General features: G+C 40.5%; 1 protein-coding gene and 1 long non-coding RNA gene across 7 annotated transcripts; one reads left to right on the top strand and one right to left on the bottom strand.

Annotated features, from left to right (window-relative positions):
• The first annotated feature begins 1,817 nt into the window (after nt 1-1,817).
• Nucleotides 1,818-22,449, top strand: mmp16b (matrix metallopeptidase 16b (membrane-inserted)). 4 transcript variants are annotated; one of them, XM_031294472.2, is made up of 12 exons: nt 1,821-2,366; nt 4,950-5,098; nt 5,353-5,367; nt 5,714-5,830; nt 6,925-7,229; nt 9,963-10,124; nt 10,585-10,650; nt 10,955-11,172; nt 11,274-11,412; nt 13,485-13,635; nt 17,444-17,559; nt 18,010-22,449. In XM_031294472.2, the coding sequence occupies exons 1-12, from the start codon at nt 2,238-2,240 to the stop codon at nt 18,369-18,371; spliced, it is 1,929 nt and encodes a 642-aa protein (XP_031150332.1). In that variant the 5' UTR covers nt 1,821-2,237; the 3' UTR covers nt 18,372-22,449. The 4 variants fall into 4 exon arrangements, with proteins under 4 accessions (XP_031150333.1, XP_031150332.1, XP_031150335.1 ...); XM_031294473.2 differs by lacking the exon at nt 5,353-5,367 and having other exon boundaries at nt 1,818-2,366; nt 18,010-18,371; XM_031294474.2 differs by lacking the exon at nt 10,585-10,650 and having other exon boundaries at nt 1,824-2,366; nt 18,010-18,371.
• Nucleotides 22,450-22,821: 372 nt separating this feature from the next.
• Nucleotides 22,822-25,917, bottom strand: LOC116046250. 3 transcript variants are annotated; one of them, XR_004104076.2, is made up of 4 exons: nt 25,652-25,917; nt 25,447-25,569; nt 23,859-23,937; nt 22,822-23,422 (listed from the first exon to the last, which is right to left on the bottom strand). It is a non-coding gene; the product is annotated as an uncharacterized LOC116046250 (long non-coding RNA). The 3 variants fall into 3 exon arrangements; XR_004898347.1 differs by having other exon boundaries at nt 25,672-25,917; XR_004898348.1 differs by having other exon boundaries at nt 25,759-25,917.
• Between the last annotated feature and the right edge of the window lie 61 nt (nt 25,918-25,978).

Here is a 25,978-nt window from a genome sequence, read left to right as displayed (position 1 = left end):
CCTGTCACATCCTGTTTCATAACATGGAACACCTTGTTTGCAGTTATGAGTAATGTGAATGATTTCCTGACGGTTTTGTCTATTCAGGTTTCAAACATTTATATAATAATAATAATAATAATAATAATAATAATAATAATAATAATAATAATAATAATAGTGATACAGTTCATTGATATATCATCAAGTTCTATACAAAAGCCAAACATAAAGCAATAAAACAATTTTAAAAAATGAAGTCAACAGTGAAAAATGTAATTAAATAGACTGATGAAATGCCAGTAGACAAATAATTAGACAATAAAGTATTTTTTATTCCAGTCGATTCTATTTGTCAATTAATGTTATATTATAAATGTGTATTTAAATGCAGGGTTGCATACCCGTTAAGGCATTTGCTAGGGTGAAAAATATGGTTTTGAAAAAATGTTGAAGAGTGTTGAAGTGTAAAGGAATTATTATACAGTATTATATAGTATATAACAGTCATTATCAATTATTGAGATCAAATATTTATGACAGATAAAAGAGCTATTGTCAGGCTTCACTGAACCTGTCTTTATTCATTCAGGTGCTCTGTATGTGCTGCAACCTATTTGGTCCCTGTTTGGGCATCAGACTCAGACTCAAAATGTGCTTTTTATGATATTCTTGGACAGGATGGTTTGGTGCTGACTGTGGTACAGTTGGGGTGAGGGTCTGCATTCCCACAGCTGGTGCCATGGTTTTCCGGCAAAGTGTGGCCCTGTCCTTCAGATCCACTCAAATCAGTGGTGAGAAAGTGTCCATAACTACAGGAATCTCTGAGTCATTCACAAGTGTGAATAAAAAGGATCAAAAGATTGACCGTTTGTAGACAGTCTGCAGCAGTGCAGAAAACTGCCAAGCCACATGTGTCAGCTTGGCAAATGATCTTCATTCCAACTTTCTCTTAGTGATTGATAGAAAGAGATCATGGATGTAATCAACTAAAATGCAGATTTCTCTGCAGTTAGGCCAGGGCAACATCAGATTCAGAATCTGCTCCTGAAAGAGACAGTTGAGATGGCTCCTGTTTGAAGGAATGTATTGCTGTTAGTATATAAAAAAACAAACATTTAATTAGCTCCTTCTTCATTCCTTTCCATATGCTCTTTCTGCCTGACATATCAAATTAATCTCAGATCAATTTCTCTGCTCATTAGTTCATGTGGGGTGGATTCAGGTTTCAGTGTGTCCTGTGCCCTCAGAGGTTTGCAAGCAAACCGCTAACGGCCATATTCCTCAATGAAACACCGCCATCGTGTGGCTCCTTTGCTTGAGGCAGGTTGTTGAAGCAAGGGCTATAAAGAGCGGTACAGTAGGAGCTATAACTGTCCTGGGAAGCTGTCAGGTAGTCTGTTCTGGGTCTCCAGGGCAGAGATCAACACAGGGGTAAACTGTGGGACAGATAGTACTTTAAGATAAGTGAGCATAATTACACTAAAGGTCAGCTTTTGTCCTGATGTCTAACCGTGCACAAGTTGCTGTATAAGATCAGATGATTGATTAATTTATCAAGTATTGGCAAGGTGCAGAGTATATATATATGACCCCATAATAAAAAAAATTAAAATATATATATATATTTTTTTTATTTTTTTATTTTTTTATTATTATTATGGGGTCACTCCGCAGTTGTGTCAGTGCACATAAAGCCAAATGATGCTTTAGGCTATGGCTTATAGGCATCAGCAGAGGAATGTAAACTAAATCAGTCCATAATCTGATTCTATGCCTTTGTATTTAAGATCCAACCATCTTACTGCACATGTGTGACTCAAAGTGCACAGAGCCAATGTAAAAGTCAAACGTGCAGGCAGTTCTGAAGACTGGCATTTCATCTCTCCTGCACTCCTGTCTCATGATGCTGCCAAGCAGCGCTGCGCTGTGTGAGAAATCAAAGCGCAGGCGTCGAGTCGGGAGGTAGCCTATCTTATGCGCAGACTGGGTACTGTACATGGCCATTGATGCTGCTGGATAGATGTAGCCCCTGATGTAAATAAGAATGGAGAGGGCAGCGGGTCTAACATGCCGCGTTATCTCTGCTTGACATCGGAACATTGTATGCCACCATTGGGATTTTATAAAACGCGGGGCCCTTTTCTCGTTTTCATCGGAATCTGCCTTGACAGCTCGCCTGATGATTTTAATTTGACACAAGAGCCAAAGCAGACGGGCGGCTTCTTCTAATAAACACTCGGGAAAAACAGGTCATTATGACCTTAGTATCCTCCAGTAAAAGAAAACCATCGGATTGCTTTTACGCGGCAGCATTCTGCTTGCATTTTTTGCTTTGGATTTCGTGTGCAGTGTCCGGAGAGGAGGATCATCAGTTCAGCGTTGAGGTAAGATAAATGGCCTTCCCTCCCTGGTTATCATAAATGACCGCGCGCTCTCCTCCACATCATCTGCCTCAGCGTGAAAAACACTTATAGGCTATAGCCTATATGTATAGCCTATATATCGACTCCCCACGCTATCTGTGGGCACAATAACCATAAAGCATAACATGGATACATTGTAAGCCTATCAGGATAGCTCACGCACTGAACGGCGAAAACATCACGCATTCCTCATTTGTAGAGTGCAATGAAACAGAAGGATGCTCATTTTATTACACTGCGGTCCATGAGCTGAGCTGATCCAGCCCACTGATCCTAAATGTGCAACCCAGATAAGAGTGGTCTGTTTTAACTGAGATGTCCTACAGCATAATGCTTTTGCTGGATATAGTTCTGTGACAGGCCAACATAAAGTCAGACATGCTTTGGCAGCATCATGGAGGAGATTATACATTTGCAGACACAAGCTGCATAATAGGATTTGCTTTTTTGTACCTTATTAATTTATGTCATTTTCATCCTCACCTCAGGCTCCCATCCCACCACTCTGAAGAAATTAAATGCTGCAGCTGACAGTCACACAAACACATCATTATTCAATTTTATGGCTCACTGAAATCTGCCCGATATGTCTCTGAGATCTGTGCCTTTGAACAAACAAACAACACACACAGAAAACACGCCCACAGGAGAGAGGAGGGAAAAAAAGGGATAAACAAGGTGTTTAGCTCAGCAGAAAGAGGGATGGAGGCAAAAGGGGGAGGGATGGACAGAAGAGACAGCTAGTCAGATTAGCTGGAGCATATATCTCATAGACTGTGTGTAGTGATGGGGAGGCTGTGGACAGCTGCGGATAGCGTGGGCACCTCGTGGCCTCTCAGCTTCAGGATTGAGTCTGGCAGTGACCCCTGGATGATGCTCAGCCTCACCTCTTTCCTCTGTGTCAAGTCGCTCTCTCGCTTTGTAGGGCAAGAGGAGGCAGGGCCACAGTCCTGCACATGCTGACCGCATGACACAAACACTGGTCACTAGGAGGGATTCAAATGCAAACAGTTGCACTGATGTCCAGGGAGCCTGTGAGCAAATATACACAGCCACATTTAAAGCTAAACCTCTGCCGGATAGACAGTTTCTGCAAAAAATAGACTATTTACTTGTAAATTCTGTGAAGTATTTCATTAAAGCTTCTGTGACGTTAATTATAGATATAACCACAGCAGCTCATTCTCAGTTTGATCTCTTGCAATAATAATGTAAAAAGTATTGTAGCAATGGTTAGTCACCTCACAGCCTTTTGTGAGATGCAGAATGAATAACCTGCATTCATATTTTATTGTTTATTATGGGATTGGCCACTTACTGGGAACACTGGTTAGGGTAACTAAACAAATAGTACTTTGCCCATATTTAAACAGCTACTGTGCCCTTGAACAAGGTAACCCAACCACTGCAGTGAAGGAATGTCTGTGGTCTGTTTTTGAACTAGACAGCCTCCCAGCATTAAAGTGCCCATATTATGAAAAAATCACTTTTTCTGGGATTTGGGGTGTTATGTTGTGTCTCTGGTGCTTCCACACACATACAAACTTTGAAAAAAATCCACCCATGCTGTTTAGAGTGAGATACGGTTTCTGAATGTGTCCTGCCTTCAGTCTCTGGGTGAGCTGTTCAAAATCGGCACGGCTTGTGACGTCACAAGCCGAAACGAGCAGGCCATTAGCTCGTAGCGTTAGCATGCTAACGCTATGGCTAACGCTAGCATGCTAACGCTAGCATGCTAACGCTAGCATGCTACCTCGTTCTCAATAGCAAAGCACTGCTACAACACACACAAGTTCACCATAATCTACAAAAGAACTACTTACATGTGCGCCCTCATTTAGAAGTCTCCCAGCTAATCCTGCCTTGTAACTGACCGAAGTTGTAGAAACAGCCTTTCTTTTACTGTCTATGGAGCTAGCTAGCTGACATGATCTACATCTGAGCTACTGGACATGTGCAGTGCAATCAAAGATAGTACAGAAGAAGAAGAAGAAAAGAGGTCTCACTCTGTAGCTAAAACAGAGACCAGCTGAAAAGAGGATCTGCAGCAGTGAGAGAGAGCACTGCAGTACAACACAAATATGGTGTTTTTTGAAAATTAAACCATGTAAACCTATTCTGGTACAACCTTAAAATACAATTATGAACCTGAAAATGAGCATAATATGGCTGCTTTAAGTGAAATATGAATGCTAAAAAAGAGAATATATTGTAACAGTTATATGTGAGACCTGATCTAATCAAACAAAAATTGAAGGAAATTCAAGTTCATAGCTGCAACAAATGGTGTTTGTTTCTTTTATAGTCTTTCACTTTTGACAGCTCGGGTTGATACATGTGCATCGTAGTAGATGATTAACTCATTTATTATCCAAACAAACTTGCAAAATGCAAATGTACAATGCCCTGGATGTGATTTCAGCTCAGGACCTTTTTTCACATGTCATCTCCTACTGTCTTTCCTCCTGTTTCCTCTCTACTAAAGAAGTTTTAAAATAGCCACGATATGAAGGCACACATTTTTCTCCTTCTTCCCCCTCGCAGGGATGGCTACAGAGGTATGGCTACCTTCCCCGCACAGAACCGGGAATGTCTGTCCTGCGCTCGGCCCAAACCATGCACTCAGCCATCGCTGCCATGCAGCGTGTCTATGGTCTCAATGTCACAGGGACACTGGATGAGAAAACCAAGGAGTGAGTAGCCTATACACACTTGTACAACTCAAGCTGGGGTGCACATGTACTTTCACCAGGCAATTGATGTCACATTAATGCAAATGCTCCGCTCATTCATTTAAAAATGCAGACGGAGCGGCTATCAATATTGCAATGACTTAGTGAAGGACAGAAATAGAGATGTTCATTTCACCTCCCATCACATCATCTGGAACAACCTCAGAGGAAGGTTTTAACACTTTTCCTTCTTCTCATTTTGCATGATGATGCAGTGATATCACACTGAGGTGAGAATTAATGTTTTGCCTATATGTATTACAGTATGTGTGTTCTGTACTCTTGATAATCCGATGTGGTATGAATGAGAAAACAAGAAACTCTTGATTTTCTCTCAGCCCTCATTGAGAATTATTGACTGTAGTTTGGAGTAGATTTAGTGGTATTTTGCACAACACGTCCTTAATTTGCTGCTGTGATTATTTCAGTAAGAGAACTACTGAGTTCACTTCAGTGCTTTATGTTGTCTTGTGATGGTGTTTGCCTCCCAACTTTTATTTAGCAAACTTGAGTCACCTTCTCTTCTCTTCTCTTCTCTTCTCTTCTCTTCTCTTCTCTTCTCTTCTCTTTCCTAAGTTGGATGCAAAAGCCTCGCTGTGGAGTTCCGGACAAATTTAGAAGTGCTTCGAGGTCACGGAAGCGGAGATACGCGCTGACAGGACAGAAGTGGCAGCGTACACACATCACCTACAGGTAAGAGATAGTGGAGACAGTTGTCATAGCGATCATTGAGCTTACAGCGCTTATTGTAGGTTTCAGATGTGCCAGTGTTAATTTTCTCAGCTCTTCTCTGTTTCTCATCTCCTCCTCTTTAACCACCTGGGATCACTTGCTCTGTGTTGTCATAGAGACCGCGCAAATACGTCACATGTCTGGGGGCACACACGAATATCATCAACATCACACATTCAGATTCACACATGTGCCCATATGGGCTGTGAGTATGTTTACTTTCCAGTTTATAAATAGCTTGCTGACAAAATGAAAAATGGGATCAGGCAGTTTCTTTTAATCCTTCTCCATGTATTCTTTTTTTTTATAAAACAAAACAAACTATTTTAGCTGAGTAGCACGACTTTCCTCTACCTCATAAATTGTTTGAAATTCCTGAGTGTAAATTGTCCGTAATCTCAGCAGAAATATTCAAACTCTCATCTTATCTCACCTGATTAAGCTCCAGCTTTTAATAGGTTCTGAGGAGAACTGATAAACGGGTCTCTGGCACAACTGCAAATTGACAGGTTACAGCAGTAATAGACGATAACACTGTCAATTTATTCAAATCCTTCCTTCCTCCATGAATTTGAATTGATGAGCCACCTCTCCTAATGGAATGTCAATCAGTGCTGAGCCAGTGCTGCTGCTGACTGCACTTTATTCACGAAAATTAGTGGTTAGAGAGGGAGAAGATTTCCCACGCCTCTTTGCCTGCCAGGGACTGATAACGACTGCTGTGTTAAAAGTTCAGTAAAAGCTGCCGGGCTTGAAATAGTTCTGTCAAGTGCAACTTTTTTTTTAGTGTCTCCTTAATTTGAAAAATAAAATATGTTCACTCAAAATGAATAGGATTACGAGGCACGGGGTTGATGCAGTATATATTTTATTTTTACTTCTCCCGAATGTTCTCTTCCCTGTAATTTAAGATGATGTATGATTGTTGCACCATGTACACCCATGTCTACTATGAACACAGTATGTAAACTACAGCCTGCAGAGCATTTTCTCAGCCTCATAGCCTCTACCTCTTTGCAGCCTTTACAATCGATTTGCTTTCTTTCTTCCCACAGCATAAAAAATGTCACACCAAAGGTGGGTGCCCGGGAGACTCACGATGCCATCCGGCGGGCGTTTGATGTGTGGCAGGGTGTGACTCCCCTACGCTTTGAGGCCGTTCCATACAGCGCACTGGAGACTGGCAGGCGTGATGTGGACATCACCATCATCTTCGCTTCGGGTTTTCATGGTGACAGCTCACCCTTCGATGGGGAGGGGGGATTCCTCGCCCATGCCTATTTCCCGGGCCCAGGCATAGGAGGGGACACACACTTTGATTCAGATGAGCCATGGACCCTGGGGAACCCAAACCATGATGGTAAAGGGGTTTAAACCTAAATCTATAGACAGAGAAAGTGGTGGTAGTAAGTAGTAAGACAAAGGCTACAAATGAGTGAGGAAAGCGAAAGTAAGGAGAAACCACAGCAGGAGTGTGGAAAGGAAATTGTAAAGGGAGGGGTTAAGATAAGGGAAGAAAGTACAGAAAGAAGGTTGTTAAATTCAGAATGTTGGCTGTTAAGTAAACAAGTTAAGGGGTGTGGAAGGTATGAGGAAAGCATTGAGAAACAGAAAAAAGAGAAATCATCGGGAGAGACAGATAAAGACTGATGGGAAGAAAAAACAGGAAATACAGATGGCTAGACAGGAGGGCAATATAACAGAGATGGTATCACAGGGCAGAGTATGAGGGATGCTTAACCAAAAACAAAGAATGCAGAGATTTCTTTGATTGGGCTGCGCTCTCTAAAGACGCATCACCCCATCTGTCAGGATTTTGTTTTTGTTTTCTGCATATGACAGGATAGAAAGCTATGCTATTTTAAGACATTGGTTGCTGGCACATGATTATTGCTATTCTGTTTTTAGTGAATTTGATGTAGCTCAGTGGTATGCGAGAGGTGACAGAAAGCAGAAAAGTGCCATATATATATATATAGCCTATATCTATCTATGCCATTACAACATGTCCATGTCAAAGTAATGTGATATGATTTTATGTAATGTAATCATATGTTATGTGTTTATAAGTTATAAGTTGGTTTACTTTGGATTTTATGATGTTAATTATGTTATATTATGCTATTCATGGATATATTAGGTTAAGTCAGATTAGTTAGTATGGGTTATATTGTTATGTTATGTTATGTTATGTTATGTTATGGGTAATGTTTATTATAGGCTACGTTAGGTTAGGTCATTATGAGTTGTGCCATGTCATGTCATCTTATGTAATGTTATATATTATGTTGTGTTGTGTTATGTCATATTGTTTTGGATAATCTTATGACAGATAAAGGTAGGTTTGGTTATTATGGATTATATTATAAAATATACTGTAACAGTGGCCCACATATCATGCAATGTAGGCCAGCCTGCCAATGTGGATTCTGGCAGGGTGCAGCATCCCAGAGAGGGAGATAAGATGCCTTTCTTAGCCGTGCATCCACACACACTTTAATTACCCTACCTACAGGGCGCCAGGCTTGTCAGAGCACTACCAGGCTGGTTCGCTAATACCCATGTGCCATACGCTTACATTCTATCCTCCCATTAGTGGCAGAGGAGGGTAACAGCTCACATTGTGTTTGTTCTGGGAAACTGCTTGCCACCCATCAGCTCTACTCCCTCTCCCTCTCTCTCTTTTGTTCTCATACTCCAATGGTAATTGTCTCAGACTCCCAAGTCAAATTCATGTTCAACCTTGCACAGTGTCCCATGGTTATCCATGTGGAGTGCTGAGGCTGGTTCTGAAAAGCTTCTGTCTCTGCTTATGTGTCTGGGAAGATGTGCAACCTTTAATGGGCTTTCATAGCAGTGTAATTGTAAATGTTGCATGTTGACATGTGCGCTAATGGTAGCTCCGACCTGTCTCCTGGGAGTCTTTATGGGACATTTTTGGTTTGGTAGAAGAGGCTGGATGTGTGAGATAAATGGGGGAGGGGGAGGTGTAACCTTTTAGCTGCTGGCTGAGGGTCAGTGGTTGGTCCGTGCAGCGCTGCTGGCAGGAGTGGATATCATGTTTTAAAGGGCAACAATCTCCTGGGGACAGCTTCAGTCACAAGCTGTACATAAATGGTGTTCTTCTTTCTAAATCAGGTTGACACTATGAGCTGAATGCTGACCATAGACACTGGCATTTTTATTTTTTCACATTTTCATGTGTATAGGTGCATTATATGAATGTTTGTTTCACTGTTCTCTGGTGCCCAGGGCAGCAACGTGAGTGTGTGTCCCTCTGCTCTCTGTGGGGCATATTTGCTATTATGGAGCCAAGCATTTTACCTTCAATAATCTTTACTTGCACTTCATTGAACACTTCAATGGAAGTTGTCTGGCCCAGAGAGGTGCAAGTAATGATTATTTTCATTGTTGATTAATCAACCAGTTATTTGTTAGTAATGTGTTTACTGGTTTGTCCATAAAATGTTGAAATATTGCTCAGTTGTGTCCAATCAACAGTCCAAAACCTAAAGGTAGTCAATTTACAATGATATAAACCTGAGAAAAGAAGCTAATTCTAATTATGGAAGACCCTAGAATGAGCAAATATTTGGCATTCTCTGCTTGATAAATGGTTAACTGGTGATCAAAACCACTGATGATTAATTGTCTGTTGACTGACTAATATAGAGAAGTTTGATTTTATTGTGCCAGCATGTACGTATGCTCCCACCTATGTCTAATCTTTCTTGGAATGATTCCTCATTTTAGCCATGTTACAGTGGCACAATAGCAGCTTGTGGAACAACAATAATTTATAGACTATGGATTTACGGATACAATTACTGGGCATCTATATAGCCACTTGTCTATATAGATGCCCAGTAATTGTAAAAAATCTAATGTCCATATGAATCTTATTTCTTAGTGATGTTTCTGTGCTTATCATGCCTGCCTCTTGTGTTAATGGGTGTATTTTCTTCTTCTGTTTCATCATGGCACACATAAGTAACATTTATTCTTTTCCACCTCCTTATTTATTGTATGTACTGTACTGTGTGCCATATATGATTGATTGTTTTTGCATTAACAATACCCTCTTCCGCTCCAGGTAATGACCTGTTCTTGGTTGCGGTGCATGAGCTGGGCCACGCCCTCGGTCTGGAACACTCTAACGACCCCACCGCTATCATGGCTCCTTTCTACCAGTACATGGACACAGAGAACTTCAAACTACCTCACGATGACCTGCAGGGCATCCAGAAAATCTATGGTAATCCTCTGTTTCATATGTTAGTATGATGTAGAAGTTGAACAAAGACAAACAACTCTTTTTCTGTAAATTCTAGCAGTTAGTAAGTAGTTAGAGCCCTTTAGAGCATTGTTACATATGCATTATATTGTTCCAACACTTTTTTAAAGCCATATTACAAACTAGAGACCATCTTACAATGGTAACAAACCAGCCGTGAAGCCAAATCTGGCCAGTGGCGTAAAGTGTAGTGCCAATGGCCCCTTCCCTAACTCTTACTCCCCCTTGCTTGGATCACACCCATCCTTGAATTCGGCCTTCTTTTTGTTCTCAACTACACACCTGTAAAGTTTCGTGACTCCATCTTGCACAGTTGGGATGCTATCACGGTGACAAAATCTGTCCGCAGACAGACAGACAGACATATAAACACAGAGCAAATTACTCAAATTCTTCTACTTTTTCTGTTTTTCTGTGGTAGTTCCCGCTTCAGTAGGTGTCTCCAGGACAACATTTTGCCATGATGACACACACACAGACTCACAAGGTGAAAACAAAACCAGCGTCGCTGTCGCGGCTGGTAAATATTATTGATACTGAAGCCCTGCAATGATATAGTCAGTACTACAAATTCTGCTGCAACATTCAGTCATATTAGTTGATGTAAGCAGCATTTGTCCGCTGTTAAAGAGGACAGCCAACATGAATCAACTAACAAATAATCTGTGCCAACATTAAAGATGCATCGGTCAAAAAACAGTAAACTTATTTAATATCTCATTGAAGACAGTCTCAAAAATAGTTATCTTACAAATACAGAAAAACTGTACAGTCTTTTTCTTTCTTTTTAGGTCCACCAGATAGAGCACCGCAGCCTACTAGGCCCCCACCCACGGTCCCTCCTCCTCGCTTCCACCCTCCTTCAGACCCCCGTAAGCATGACCGCCATGCCAGACCCCATCGCCCTCCACAGGGGGCCAAGCCCTTCAACCCCAACTCCATACCCAACATCTGTGATGGAGGCTTCAACACCCTGGCCATCCTCCGGCAGGAGCTTTTTGTGTTCAAGGTAGAGTAGCCATCAGCCTGAGTGAACATGACTGCTGGTTTTTGTTTGTGATGATGATGATGATGATGATGATGATCATTCTACCTTATCCATTTCCATAGGACCAGTGGTTTTGGAGAGTACGAGACAACTCAGTAGTCCCTGGCTACCCTATGCAGATTAACCACTTCTGGAAAGGCTTGCCTCCCAAAATTGATGCCGTGTATGAAAATAGCGAAGGGAAGTTTGTCTTTTTCAAAGGTAATACAAGCATGAGAATTTTCCTTTTTTGGGGTTATATTTTTTCAGTTTTCAATTTATTAAAGGTACCCTGTGGAGTTTTTGGCCACTAGTAGTGCTATTGAGCACCAGTTTTTGAGTGGGTCCCCATTTTGTTAGTATTCTGTAAATGCACTATGATACACATGTAAATTACATGTGAGCGTACGTGAGATGTGATACATATTTTGTGATACCACCGGTATCATGCCTTTTCGCTGATTGACGCACCAAGTAGCAAGGGACTAGGAATGTCACGAGAACCGGTACTTCAGTACCAACTCGGTACCAAACTTCTGAAAACGTGCCAGTACTCATTTTTCAACAGTACCGTAGGGTGCAATCCTACCAGACCTGATGGGGGCAGTTAAAACGTTAAAAATGTTCTAGACTGGCAATAAATGCTGAAGAAGAACACCGACCAGCACGGAAAAACAACGAATATCCCCTCATCTCCCTGTACGGCTTGACCGCAGTCAGCTTCTGGCTTTACCGTAGATCTACGGTGGCGGCTTTCACGACTTCACCTGGAACTCCCAAACCGCAAGTGAGTCTATTTCTCTCTGCCGTTGTCTATCATAACCTAACGTGTGCTCTGATAGTGTTTGTTTTAACGGGCCTCTATAACATCAGTTAACTCTAACCAGCCTCTTTGTGAAAAACAACAATGACAGAGAGAAACAGACGTAACTACTGTAAACATGCTTGCTGTCTGGGAGTTCCGGGTGAACTCATGAGAGACGGTACCGTCCGCTGGCTGTGTGGTGATGACAGGCTTCAAAGCAACAGGCTGTGGGGTCCAGAAGACTGACGTTTTCGTTTTTGTAAGTCACGCTCTCCTTGCCCCCTCCACTCCACACCATAACAGAAAGTTGAAACTAAAAGAAAACACTGAAAGAAGAGTGACATGACGCTGCCCCCCCCCCCCCCCCCATGTTTAAATAAAGGAATTCATGTTTAAGTATTATTATTTTCTTCCTTTTTTTTTTTTTTACACACCGTGGTATCGACTTTAGTATTGAGTATTGTGTGCTTTTGTTGTTGTGGTATCGGTACCGAATACTAGATTTTTGGTATCGTGACATCCTTACAAGGGACTAACAAATGCGACGAAGAAGAATGCTGCTAGCTAGCAAACATGGATGTAAACAACGCAGGATTTAAAATATATATTTTTAAATCAGCTTTGCAAATGTTTTATGATTAATTGAAATGCATTCAACCTATTTGTCAGACTTGTATTTTGGTGAAAACACTGAATGTAAACATACTTTTTTTTTTTATTCCCAGATTTGAGAGTTGTGATATATACTGTAGAATAAAATACCACCACTACAAGTGCATGTGTATCTGTGAGCTCTTTTAACATACAGTAATCTTTTATCCTATAGCAACTGAAAGGGTGACTTTGGGGTTGTTTTGCGTTCTGTAAGGAAACAGAACGGGTGCAGATCCAGTACAGCCATCCGTCCATCAGGCAGATTAACATGACATCTGTCACCCAGTGGGATCAGAGTGCCTCATGCTTTATTTATTCACTCAGGGGGACTTAACTGCATGTGTGTGTGTGTGTGTGTGTGTGTGTGTGTGTGTGTGTGTGTGTGTGAGTGTGTGTGTGTGTGTGTGTGTGTGTGTGTGTGTGTGTGTAGCTACTTCCTGCAAGCACACAACCACAGCAGCTCCCCTCACTCTGCCTGAGGCATTTATGATCAAACTGAATTAAATGCAACAATAGCTTCAATAAAACTGAAAACCACAAGTCTCAGTGGCGTTGTCTTCAGAGCATCATCTTGCTGTTTATTGTATTATAGACAACACTACATAGTTTTTCTGCTGTACAGATATTTTGTAAATGAGGTGATACATCTGACCTTTGAAATCATGTGAATAGAAATGAGTAGACTCCCTGGAGAAAAAAATCACTGGAAGAAAAAAAACACAGAAGGTTTGAATGAGCTGAGAGCCGGCAGTGTTTGGTCTAGAGCAATTTTCAAGGTCATCTTTATGATAATGTCTTTGTCCCAGAGCCTCCTAACTTGGTGTGTGTATTTTAGGAAACCGTTTCTGGGTCTTCAAGGACACAACTCTCCAGCCTTCGTACCCTCAGGACATCTCGCTGTTCGGGAGCAGCATGCCCACTCAGAGTATCGAGACAGCTGTCTGGTGGGAGGATGTCGCAAAAACCTACTTCTTCAAAGGAGACAGGTCTGTGTACTAGCACTGTTATGAAGTTAAGGAGTTTGTCAGAACTGGAGTTTCTCAGAGCAAACAAAGTACTATGAGGCCAATCAATGGCTGAAATCTTAATTAAAGTCATTTGTTTATGCCAACAAATTGACTCTGTATTAACAAATGGTATATACAAGTATAATACAGTACTTTGAGGAGTGGATCCTACAGTCAAAATAATAAAGGTACGTATTTGTCAGCTCATTTCCTTCTGTTCCTCTTTATCAATGCAGTGTGTCTGTGTTTGGAACATTTAATGATGATATTTAATAATTGTGCAGGTGTGTTGATTAATGCGTCTTCAATTTTGACATAGATTAACTGGCATCCTTGAAGCTCTAAGCTGTCATATGTTGCTTTGAAAACGCTGATTGCCTATTTAACAGTTGAAAAATGCTGCTTATTGGCATTCAACCCATTATGACACAATATTAGAGCAACATTTGTGATGGTGATCATGTTACTTCAGAGTTTTTCTTTTTTAAAGTATTTATATTATTTTGTCTACTTGCATACATCTATTGATTCATTCACGGTTGAAGTTAGTTACCTGCAGTTGGAAGTGGAGTAAAATCTTTCCAAAGCAACCAAATTAGAGGATGTGTTGTTTATCTTTGTACATTGCAAGGGTCTTAAATTTTGAGAGTATACCAGTGTGACTCACATGTTTGTTCATCTGTCATGATCAATCATATCTGAAGAGGTCAGAGGGCCCTGTGGTGAAGGCTGACAAAATGCTTTGTCATGATAATGTCATCCCTCAACCTGCTGCTGCACATCATGACAAACAGGACGTTCTGTCCATCGTCTCAAACATAATTTCATCTCTCTCTCTCTCTCTCTCTCTCTCTCTCTCTCTCTCTCCCTCTCTCTCTTTCTCTCTGGCTCTCAGTGACAGGGTGGTGTTTGTTCTAATTCAAAGAAATGACACAGTGTAGCAAGATTTATGTGTGTGAGTGCTAGCGTATGAGAAGCAGATCAATCACAACAACCCCCTGAAACAGATTTGCCAGGCAGATAAACAAAGTATGGATGATTGATTGACCGCTTTCTCTGGGTGTTTGAATCAAGTCAGTTGCAGATCTTTAAATTGTCAGATTGAGTCTTTCTTTTTTTAAACACAGTGTGCAGTAGTCCAGTGCTGTACCATAATACAACTTTGATATTGTATTCTTCCTGGTCTTAAATCTGTATTTTATATATATATATAATGTTAACTGAAGTATTATGAACTTTGTAAGTGTACAGGCGGCCGCCATCTTGGGAGCTACTGTCTTTCTAAACTATCTTTTTAATAAACTGTCTGTACACTTACAAAGTTCTCAATGCTTCGGTTAACATTTAGGGACCCTCATTATGCTACCGTTGAAGTGTGGTGATATTTTGAGCTTTTTTAGTGGTAAATAGCGATTCGTTTTTACTTTCCCTGTGCCCCGAATACTAGCGTTGTAAGCTAATCAGCGGTCCGCGCTAGCTTATTTCAAGCTACAAACACATTCACATTCGATTAGCATGAAAACATGTCCCAGAGAGCGACAGAGTGGGTACACATCTGTTATTAACCCCTATGTTCGTTTTGTGCCGGAATTGTCCTTTAAAGGTGAAGTCTGCAACTCAACACCTAAACAAATACACCCCACCCGTCAGTGCTCCTTCAGAATGTTAGCATGTGCCAGATTTACCGTCCCTCTGTTTATACGTCCATGGCCTTCCCTTGGACCTTCCCATTGAATAGTGTTGTATGGCTCGGTCCGAGCCACTTTGTGTTTGTTTCCCATTTAAAGAGGCTGTGTGTATGAACACCAGGATGATTTGGATGCTGGTGATGGTTGACAGGAATAGACTAAAGAAGTTAGTGGCCCTTGTATACTCTATAAGACTGACAAATAAACTTAGCACAAAAAGTAAGGAAATTCCCTTTCAAATGGTGCCCCATTTGTAAGGAACATGCATTTGTGGGATGAGCAGCAGCGCTGAGTATGTGGGTTGCGCCCATGAAAAATTTGCCAAATCTTCTCTGCCAATGCCAAACAGCTTATTCTGCCATTGACTCGTTTGGTGTTTGGTGGATTGGATGATTAAAGTTTGAAGAAACAAGACATATTGGCAATTGAAAAATGTATTCATTTCACAAACAGGAACCTCAGTAGCATGTGGAAGAACCATACACAGCCACAACAGCCTGGCACCTCCTCCTCATGCTGGTCACCAGCCTGGTCACACACTGCTGTGGGATGGCATCCCATTCTTTAACCAGCAGTCCTGACCTCAACCCCAGTGAACACTTGTGGGATCAGCTTGGGCGTGCTGTTCGTGCCAGAGTGACCAGCACAATTGTGGTTGAAGAATGGGATGCCATCCCACAGCAGTGTGTGACCAGGCTGGTGACCAGCATGAGGAGGAGGTGCCAGGCTGTTGTGGCTGTGTATGGTTCTTCCACAATATGTCTTGTTTCTTCAAACTTCAATCATCCAATCCACCAAACACCAAACGAGTCAATGGCATAGTAAGCTGTTTGGCATTGGCAGAGAAGATTTGGCAAATTTTTCATGGGCGCAACCCACATACTCAGCGCTGCTGCTGCTCATCCCACAAATGCATGTTCCTTACAAATGGGACACCATTTGAAAGGGAATTAAACAGGCTTTGCCAACGTTTATTGCCAAAAAGCATTGTTACCACAGAGAAATAATCTACCAAATACAAATTTCCTTACTTTTTGTGCTAAGTTTAGATCTTGGGCTTTAGCGTTGATGGATATGGTAATTGAGTCCAGTTGTTGGATTAATTCAACTCTCATCACTCTGTGCTGATGATCTGTGCTTGTGTGTGTGGATTTGTGCACACTTGCAAGAATGTGTAATTTCTTCCTACTTGGGCTTGACCCAGATCAGCACACTGTTGCTGCAGGGTCAGGTGTCTGCAGTGGTGTAGTGGTCCCTGGAGAAGTGGGTATACTCTCAGTTTTCACCTTTTTTTTCTTTCTAAAGTAGTCCAGAAAAAAGCCCTGTTTTAGAAACAGTGACATGTAAGACTATGATTTAGTTTACCCAAAAATCTGTCATTTCTACTTGCTCACTATTATAAAATGATCATGACTTGATTAGGAGCAGTTTGTAGTTACTACTGGTCACACAAGCAGCCTGGATGAATGTAAAATGTATTTATCATGAGGCAAACATGGTGTTATCTCTTCTCCTCTAAATGTGCAGTCATATTGCCACTGGCAATTTGCCAGTAGTTTAAAATAATGATTGATTTGGAAACCACCTTAAAACTTACCTCAGAATTATGTCGTCCATCAACTGGGGTGGCACACCGCCGCTTGTGTTATTTCTTCAGCTGTTGTTTGGTCTGCTGCCGTTATCGTAGTCAAGTGGCACCAGCACCTGAGGTTTTTTTTTTTGTTTTTTTTCACTGGCACCTGAGGTATTAGCGATATTTTCCTCGGCATGACCCGCCCTACTCTGCCTCTGATTGGCTCATCAGTCCTCATGCCTAAAGTTAACCAATCTAATCAGTGAAAGCAGCGAGTACCAGCCAATTAGAGGCAGAGGAGGGTGGGTCATGGCTTCACTATCCTTGAGGAAAAAATGGGCAATCTGGCTCACAGATATTACTGAATGGTGCGCATCAGGGGGGATTTAGAAGTGGGTATACGCAATGCTGACTGAAAAATAAGTAGGTATACGCCGTATACCAGCGTATACCCTGGACTACACCACTGGGTGTCTGACAGGATACATGTCACTGACTGACTATATTTATGTCTGTCCTGTTGTAGGTACTGGAGGTACAATGAGGACATGAGAACCATGGACCCAGGTTATCCCAAACCCATCAACATCTGGAAGGGCATCCCTGACTCTCCACAGGGGGCTTTTGTGGATAAGGCTAACGGTATGGCAGCTTTATGGACCACGTAACTAGTCAGTGAGAACCGACCTAACCCTAAGTAGTTTTTCACTCTGACACAGTGATCTGAAAAATGATCAAGAGTGACACCTTAAATTACATAAAAAAGAAAGATCTAATGTTTAAACCAGTGTTAAATCTCTATTTAAAACACATTAGACATCAGAGCATCTGCACATATTAAGTGAGTGATAAAAAATAGAAAAAAGTAACTCAATGCATACACTGATGTTGCAATACACTACACTAGAGCTGCAACAATTAGAATTGAAAGAAAATACATTGTAAACTATTTTGATAATCAATTTGGCTAATCCTTAGATTCATTTCTCAAGCAAAAATGCACGATAAAGTGGTACATCTACTGCACAGTTGCTCTTCGCAAATTTAATCTTTATAAGTGAATTTGTTGTGTCCCACAATACCTCCCTCCAGGCTTTACCTATTTTTACAAAGGAAAGGAGTACTGGAAGTTCAACAACCAACTGCTTCGTGTGGAGCCTAGCTACCCGAGATCCATCCTGAGGGATTTCATGGGCTGTGACGGTCTGCCTGCCGACCCTGACTGGGACTGGAACCCTCCAGTGGCGGAGGAACGCCACTACGACAATGGTGACGTGGACGTTGTCATCAAACTGGACAGCACGGGGGGCACAGAGAAAGCAGTGGCCATCGCTATCCCCTGTGTACTGGCGCTTTGCATGATGGTCCTGCTCTACACCGTTTTCCAGTTCAGGAGGAAGAGCACACAGCGCCACATACTGTACTGCAAGCGCTCCATGCAGGAGTGGGTCTGAAGGACTGTTATCGCACTGTATAGAAAGGGGTGTGAAGCTCTGATAGAGGTATAGTTATTACTTGAAGCCCTAAGTACAGTAATTGGAAGCACTGTAAAGGGTACAGTACATAAGGATTGCCATGTTGGCAGATTTTAAAACTGCTTGAACTCAACTAACAAGCTGCAAGGAAGCGAAACAATCAGCAGAACGCAACTAAATTAGTGAGGGAGCCACATCTCCTGTGTCCAACTAATATGTATGTATCTGACTTTTTTCTGTATCTTGGAATGAACTCAATTAAGTGAGACACAGTTAAGCTACTGTAAGTGGGACCTTTGTCTATCCTCGTCTCTGCACGCCGCTTAAAAAGCCCCTAGCACTAACTTCAGTGGACAAATTAGATATAGGCTTCTACTTTACTTTCATTTCTTAATTACATTGCTCTGAGCTGTGCTTTTTTTCATTTAGGGTCCCTGTAAAAGATTAGTCATTGTGTGGAGGACTGATACACAAACCAAATATGACCTTTTCTCCCAAAGAGGATTATTGCTTGATGTTGTTTTTCTTCCATGGATTGAACATTGCGGCATCATACTCAGATTTTCTTTTTTGCCATTGGTATTCACATCCACCAGTCTGCTCTGTAATCTGTGGGGATAGGAAGCAGCTGTAAGTAGGAGCTAGGAACTCTAGACTGTTGTGGCAGTGTATCTCCAAAACAGGGGCCAAAAACCTCTGCAATATTTATGAGACTGCCTTAATCACAGATTGCTTAAACTCCCTTCTCCTTCTCTCTGTTTCTCTTGTGTGGAAGCTGAGAACTGAGTGACAGTAGGAATACAGTGTATAATAAAGGAATTCATTACTTTCCATAATGCAACTTCAAAACCAGTAGTAGTTGTAACTTTTATAAAAAAAAAAAAAAAAAAAAAACTTTTTGTCATATTTGCTCAAACTGTCACTATCTCTGACAGCAGTACATGAGACAGATAATCTGTGAAAAAATCATTTTCCTCTGCCTCCCTCTAGTCCAATCAGAGCCGAGGAGTCTCTCACACACAATCACTGTTTGGAATCCCCGGCCTGTAGGCGGTGTGTGGATTTCGGATCGACGGTTTTCAACATGGAGGTCGGGTCACAAACCTTCTCATTCTACAGCTAAACAGTACGCTAAAGTTTCTGAAAACATTTGAGATGAAAAATAGGCAATGCTGTAACAGAATCTTGTTTCCTATTTGATCAGCGCTGCCTAGTTTGATAGTTTAATGCAAGTTCCAGAGCAGTCATTGACACTGTGTTAGAGACTCTTCGGCTCTGATTGGGTGTTTTCCTTCAGGCGCAGTGGAATCTTGCAAATCTCATTAGAAGCACCAGGAAGAGGGAGAGGAACAGGTTACCTGTCTCATGTACTACTGTCAGTAGTGACAGCTGGGGGAAATATGACAAAAAGTTATATTTAAGAAAGTTACCTACTGAACCTTAAGGACAGTTGCTCTTGAAAATGTGCTAAGCAGTGCTAAATACCTGATGGCAAGCAGGCTATCAGCTTTCATTTACTGCCTCACCGGAGCATATGAGAGAGAAAGGGAAGGTTAGTTGTGTGTGTGTGTGTGTGTGTGTGTGTGTGTGTGTGTGTGTGTGTGGAAGAGACAGTAACTACCCCCACTATATATGTACTGTACTGTAGTGTCAGTTATTGAATAGCTAACATCCTGCTTCCCTTTTTTTCATGCCAGGTTTGGGCACTAATATTCTAAACCGCGTCAGTCCATGCATTTTAAACAGCTTTACTAATCCATATTTGTTTGTTCTTCTCAACTTTTTTACAAGGTTTGTAAGTTTACATGATATTTCACATAGCAAAGGACACAGAAAGGGGAAAATGAGACACATACACTATTTCTCATTAAAAGGTCATTATCACTGCATCTCTAGTTACCACGGGCATATTAGCCTTGTACCAGTGGCCAGTGCTTTTGTCCAGATTGCTCCATCTTCTTACCAAGGTATTGCAAATAGGTTTTGAGGACATGCAAAGTGAAACAATTGTTGTAAAGAAGAAAACACAAGTCTAAACAATAACAGGAATGAATCCACAGAAATAAAGAAACTTATTGTTGTCTGAATTCTGGATGTCATGAAAAAAGTTAAACCTGTGTGTTCAATAATGGAACCAGGTTCTTTTATGCACTGTAATTATAATTATCCATTATTAAAATATATATATACTTATGTTTTATTAACAAATTACTAATAAATGTTTATAGAACTACTCTAACATTGGATTTTACAGGCATATCGGAATACTAAAACTAGCAAAACTAAGTCTGATGACAAATATTTCAAATATATATCATGATCTATGATGTTGCGTATATATGACATCATACATAAACCATAATATGTTTCAAAGAGTTTAATCAGCTGACTATGAGAAACAAATAAGCAATATAAAGCATAACAAAAGGCAGACTCTCTCTGGGGTCTATGGAGCTAATCTCAACTGGAGCTTTTCTGTCCCCATGTATTGTATTGTAAATGCAATACACAGCCTGGATCACAATGAAATAGATTGCATCATAATTGCCTTTGATTGCTGCCATACATTTACAATATGGTTGTTTGGTGTAGCGTTTCTCAGAGTTTGCCAGATGACCTGTCTGTGAGCATTCATGATATGATTTTTTTATATACTGTATATATATATATATCTGTGTGTGTGTGCTCCTTGGTTTTGTTACTTTTACTTGAAATGGTCCTCAACATCAGCTGTACAGGATATCTGACATAATCTTCCGTTGATATCAAGGCAATGCCATTTATGCCATATAAGAGATTTTGAATGTCTACATGAATTATCTAAAGAATGGTAAATGGGTTGGACCATGATTAGATGTGGTTTTATCATGTCATCATTCATACAGGATAAAAACTTCAAACCTACATAGAGTAAGGGCAATGCATGTCATTGTTAAACCAAGATGTCATTCTTTGATGGATCATTCAGACTCTTTCCCATTATGGTTAGATGAAGTGACTGAGCAGCATTGCAGGTTTCTGCTGGATACATAGACAGATCCAAACTGTCATCTTTTATAAACCATGTGAAACTACCAGCTTCCAGCCGGTCCTCCCTCTTCCAATCTGTCAAACTAATGAAAGAACATGTAGACATTTTAAAGGCAAGAGCATCTTTGCTTTCCATAAAGGAGTGCTGAATTGCAGAGCATATTTGTCCATGTTGATTCCTGACAACTATAATTTAAGGTGGAAGCAAAAATCTTTGGCTCATTGTTGTGTTTGATGTCTTATCAGTTTGTGTGTTTGTGGTGAGGGTCTGATGGCTCCAGCGATAGTGAACTAAAGACGGCCAGTATGGCGAGTCAGTTCTGTATTTATTGCCATATTTATTCCTCTGCACTCAACACCTCAAATCTTGCATTGCATTGTACTGAGGGGAAGAAGGTGTCGATAAAGTTGGTTTGACATGCAAGTTTTTTTTTAGTTATACCACTACTAAGTTATCCTCCTCCTTCTGTTGCTGCCTCAACAACAAACAATTCATCTGGTGCGAATGCTTTTCCATCTTTGAGAGGTAAATCAAAACATGAAAAGGTTACATATTTAAAATGCTCTTTTTAACACTTAAATCACTTGAGATACCTGACATTTCAGATGTGGACTGAGTGTAAGCGGAAAGTGTCAACGCTCTGACCTGCCCCTGTTTATCTCCAGACTCCTCGAGCTTTTTTCGTCTGCCTTGACACACACTTCTAAACATTAGGGCTAATTTGGAGTGTCATTAAAGGAAGTAGATGGGGACGATTAGACAGCTGCCAATACACCAGAAAGGCAAGGGTGAGGAAGAGACAGGAAGCATTTTGCGATCATTGCAGTCAAGATCTTATACACAGATACATGCAGTATATACTCCAAGGCATTGTGTGTGAGAATTCAACATATTGCATAATATGTACATAAAGACAGAGTGTATATTGTCTGCTTGGGAGAATTTTGTTTTTAATGGGCCATTCATTTCATGGATAAAGAAAATGCTGTGTGTTGTAAATAAAGTTGTAAATAAAGTGCATAATGAGTGTTTCCTCGTATCATGCTCTCAGTCACACACAAACTTTACTTCATCACCTCAAGTAATCTTCTCCAACAAAGTGAAGATGCACTACAATAAGCAAGGTATAAGATACAACTTTAAATAAGTATTTATTTAGGAAACTTTGAATAATACTTGCAAAATACATATATTTATATAATATTATTTTGCACTGGACAAAGTAGGAGCAATTGACCATACTTTACATGAAGGAAATTATTCAATGAGCATTAGCACACACTAACACAAACCAAATGTTTTTATAGGCATTAATCTTAGAAAAACCGGACATATGTGTTTATATAGTTAGAAAAATACAGATAAATCCTTGATATTTATACCTGCATAATGCACAACTCAGCATGCAGGACCTATTTTTCATTGTTGCATGTTGCTGATTTTTTTGTGGGGCCCATCATCTCATTGCAAATCTCTGTAGCCGTTTGCATAAGTCATTTAACTTTCTTTTTGAGTACAAACAGACAGAAAAGTGAACAAACACACATTAGTTAACACAACAGCTTTCAGAGTTATTTCTGAAACTGCTATAAGTATGTATAAAAACATTATCTCATACCATTAATTAGATTGTAGAGTAGGAAGTATAGTCATTTGGACTGGTGGCATTCTGAGACTTTGATGTGACGAGCTGGGGCTCTCCATGCCCATTTGCAAGATGGAAAAATACACATGCACATATACGGAGAGCATAAGGAAATTGCTACTTTTTATTGTGGTTTTTTTTTCAGTTTATAGGCAAGGGTACCAAGTATTAGTCAGATTTGGGCCTACATGGGTCTAAGAGGGAAACAGTTTCTAATTCAAATGTAACACAATCATAAAATGATGAGGTGAAGTAATTTCAATAGTTAGGCTTTACAGGTGGCGAGTCCGTAGCCCAGGCAAGCCCATTCATTGGTCATCTCCATGAAGCCCGGTTCTGAGAGTAGGCTGCTCGCTACAACATTCATTCACAAACACAAATGGATAGAAATTAGATCAAGGGGGGGGGAAAAAAAGAAAAAACAAAACTATATATATCTATCTATCTATCTATCTATCTATCTATCTATCTATCTATCTATCTATCTATCTATCTATCTATCTATAACAGTAACAATATAACAGCCTACAAGTCCAGCTGAAATGATCAGCCAATTAAATACTGAGTTGACTGAAATGTGAGGATTTTTCTGCATTGAGTACTACTTTCCTATTCCTACTTTCCTATATTTAATACTTTTACTTAAGTTACACTTCCAATGCAGGACTTTTACTTGTAGCAGAGTATTTTACAGTGTGGTATTAGTACTTTTACTTAAGTAAAGGATCTGAATACTTCTTCCACCACTGTGGGTGAGACAATTCATGTTGGGAAGTCATCCTGAACTCACCTGACAGCAGGTTGTAGAGGTTGCAGTAATTGAGTCCACCATCAAGAAGGCTTGTGAATCCAAGAGAAGTGGACTGTGCCTTGGAAGTAAGCAAGTCAAATGCAAATTTATACTAAGGTTTATGCACCGTTACTAATGACTGTATTAGTGGTTTTCAACACATTTACAAATCAATATTAATACTTTGTTATCAAATTGTGAGCACATATCTTAAAGGATTTATTTGGTTATTGTACTGTAAATCCTCTGCAAATCTATGTTTTGTCTTTTATAGGTACATCAGTAGATTATCACATTTAATGCATTAAAAAAAGAAGTAGCTGAAAAATTGTGAGCCCACGAAAGTGGAATCCCATATTCCATAAGAAGCCATTAAGCCGGCAGTTAAATTAAACATTAAAATAACAGTAACGTAGGCCTATATCTTATACCATGGTCTGGGTGAATACTCGATTCTGATTGGTTGCAGGGTGTCCATTAAAAAGTGATGTAGGACACCTACTAAAGGAGTTCCGGTGAAACTGTCAGTTTACTGTTCTAAATGAATGCGCTACATTAAATCAAAAAGGAAATGTGGATTTATTATTTCCAACTCGTCCTCTGAACACCACAGGATGGCGCTAAAACCCACAGGCTGCAAGAAGTAAGTTATACTGCCCCTCTGGACTGACTTTATTTCACAGCGAACATTATCTCACGTCCCGTTCACTGTTCAGGTCGCTGCTTCAGGCTGAGCAGCTGCAGCCGACAGTAACGTTACACATCGCGGATCAAATTCTTCGTAAAAGTCGTTATATTGTTTTGGGGACAATGACATGGCTGGATAGCTAGCTTGTCTTGTTGTTCAACATACTGTCAAATTATTTTTACTGATTGCCAACTGTACACAATGTTGTTGACTTTGGATCTTGCTAGCATAACGTTAGCTTTCTGGCTCGTAGCTAAACTGAAGGGTTCTATCAGCTGAGCGGGCTATATAAATATCTCCGGTTGCTAAGGGAGGCAAGTCGTATCTAAGGTCCTTCCTAATTCCTGGGGGAGTCTACAACGTTTGCATTGCATAAGAACCTGATGGATGGGAATGATTGTTCCAGGTATTAGTCAAACCGTCAGGCGTAACCAGGGAAACTGAGTTAATGTTTGGATAAACTTTAGATTTCGATTGTAAAACTAATTAAAATATGAACTAATGTTTTAAAAATGTTATTTGGCAAGTGACCATGGTATAAGCGGGTTAATGCCCTTCGAGGTGTCCATTGTCAGGTATTAATGGACTTTGTCTGCGCGTCGGACAGTTCACGCCTCGCCGTCGTCCCATTAATACCTGACAATGGACACCTCGTCGGGCATTAACCCTTACTTATTGTCCAAAATAATAATAACCTTGCAGATCGAAAAAAGTTAAAATGACAACGGAAAATACACCAACCAAAGGAATGTCTTTACTTTTGCAATAAAACAGTTTTGTTATTTCTGATCACATCCTGTTCTAAAGCTATAATTATAATATCAAAAAAGTCACTTACTGCTGTGTAACTTTATGTACAATGAAAATCACTGTTAAAAAATGAGCATCATTGATACTTACAGCCACACGGCAGCCAAGGGTCAGTATGGTGGGGCTCAATGCGAAGGTGATGCTCTCCTGTCCCTCCAGGCTGTCCTTGGAAGTGTGGTTAGCTTTGATATATAGACGGGCGGCTGACACAAGCTGCAACAGAAAACATATCCTATCACTAAATGTATTCATTTCTTTCATAATGATATAATATTTGATTGTTCTTTTTTCTTACCCATCTAAAACATAATTTACATTAACAGAAGGGTCACGATTCTCTCGGGCTGAACCCAGAAGCAGACCAGGACAAGGTGAGTTGAGATAAGGTGAGTATTTATTTACAGAATTAAATGTGATTGCAGGAGAATCCAGGTGACGAAGCAGGCAGTGGAGGTGAGTAGGTGGGAGAGAATGAGCTGATCCAATCTTGATACGGCTGAGGTGGAGTGAATCTTCCGGGAGAGTAACTGTTGACAGAAGAGACGAAGGTAAGTGAAGGGCACAAACAAATATCAAAGTAGCAAAACTGACTTTAAGCAAACTGAGGCTGAGACGCTGGCAC

The sequence above is a fragment of the Sander lucioperca genome, chromosome 9 (assembly GCF_008315115.2).
Source record: "Sander lucioperca isolate FBNREF2018 chromosome 9, SLUC_FBN_1.2, whole genome shotgun sequence".
Taxonomy (NCBI): Eukaryota; Metazoa; Chordata; class Actinopteri; order Perciformes; family Percidae; genus Sander; species Sander lucioperca.
This window is presented reverse-complemented; position numbering and strand designations above follow the sequence as displayed.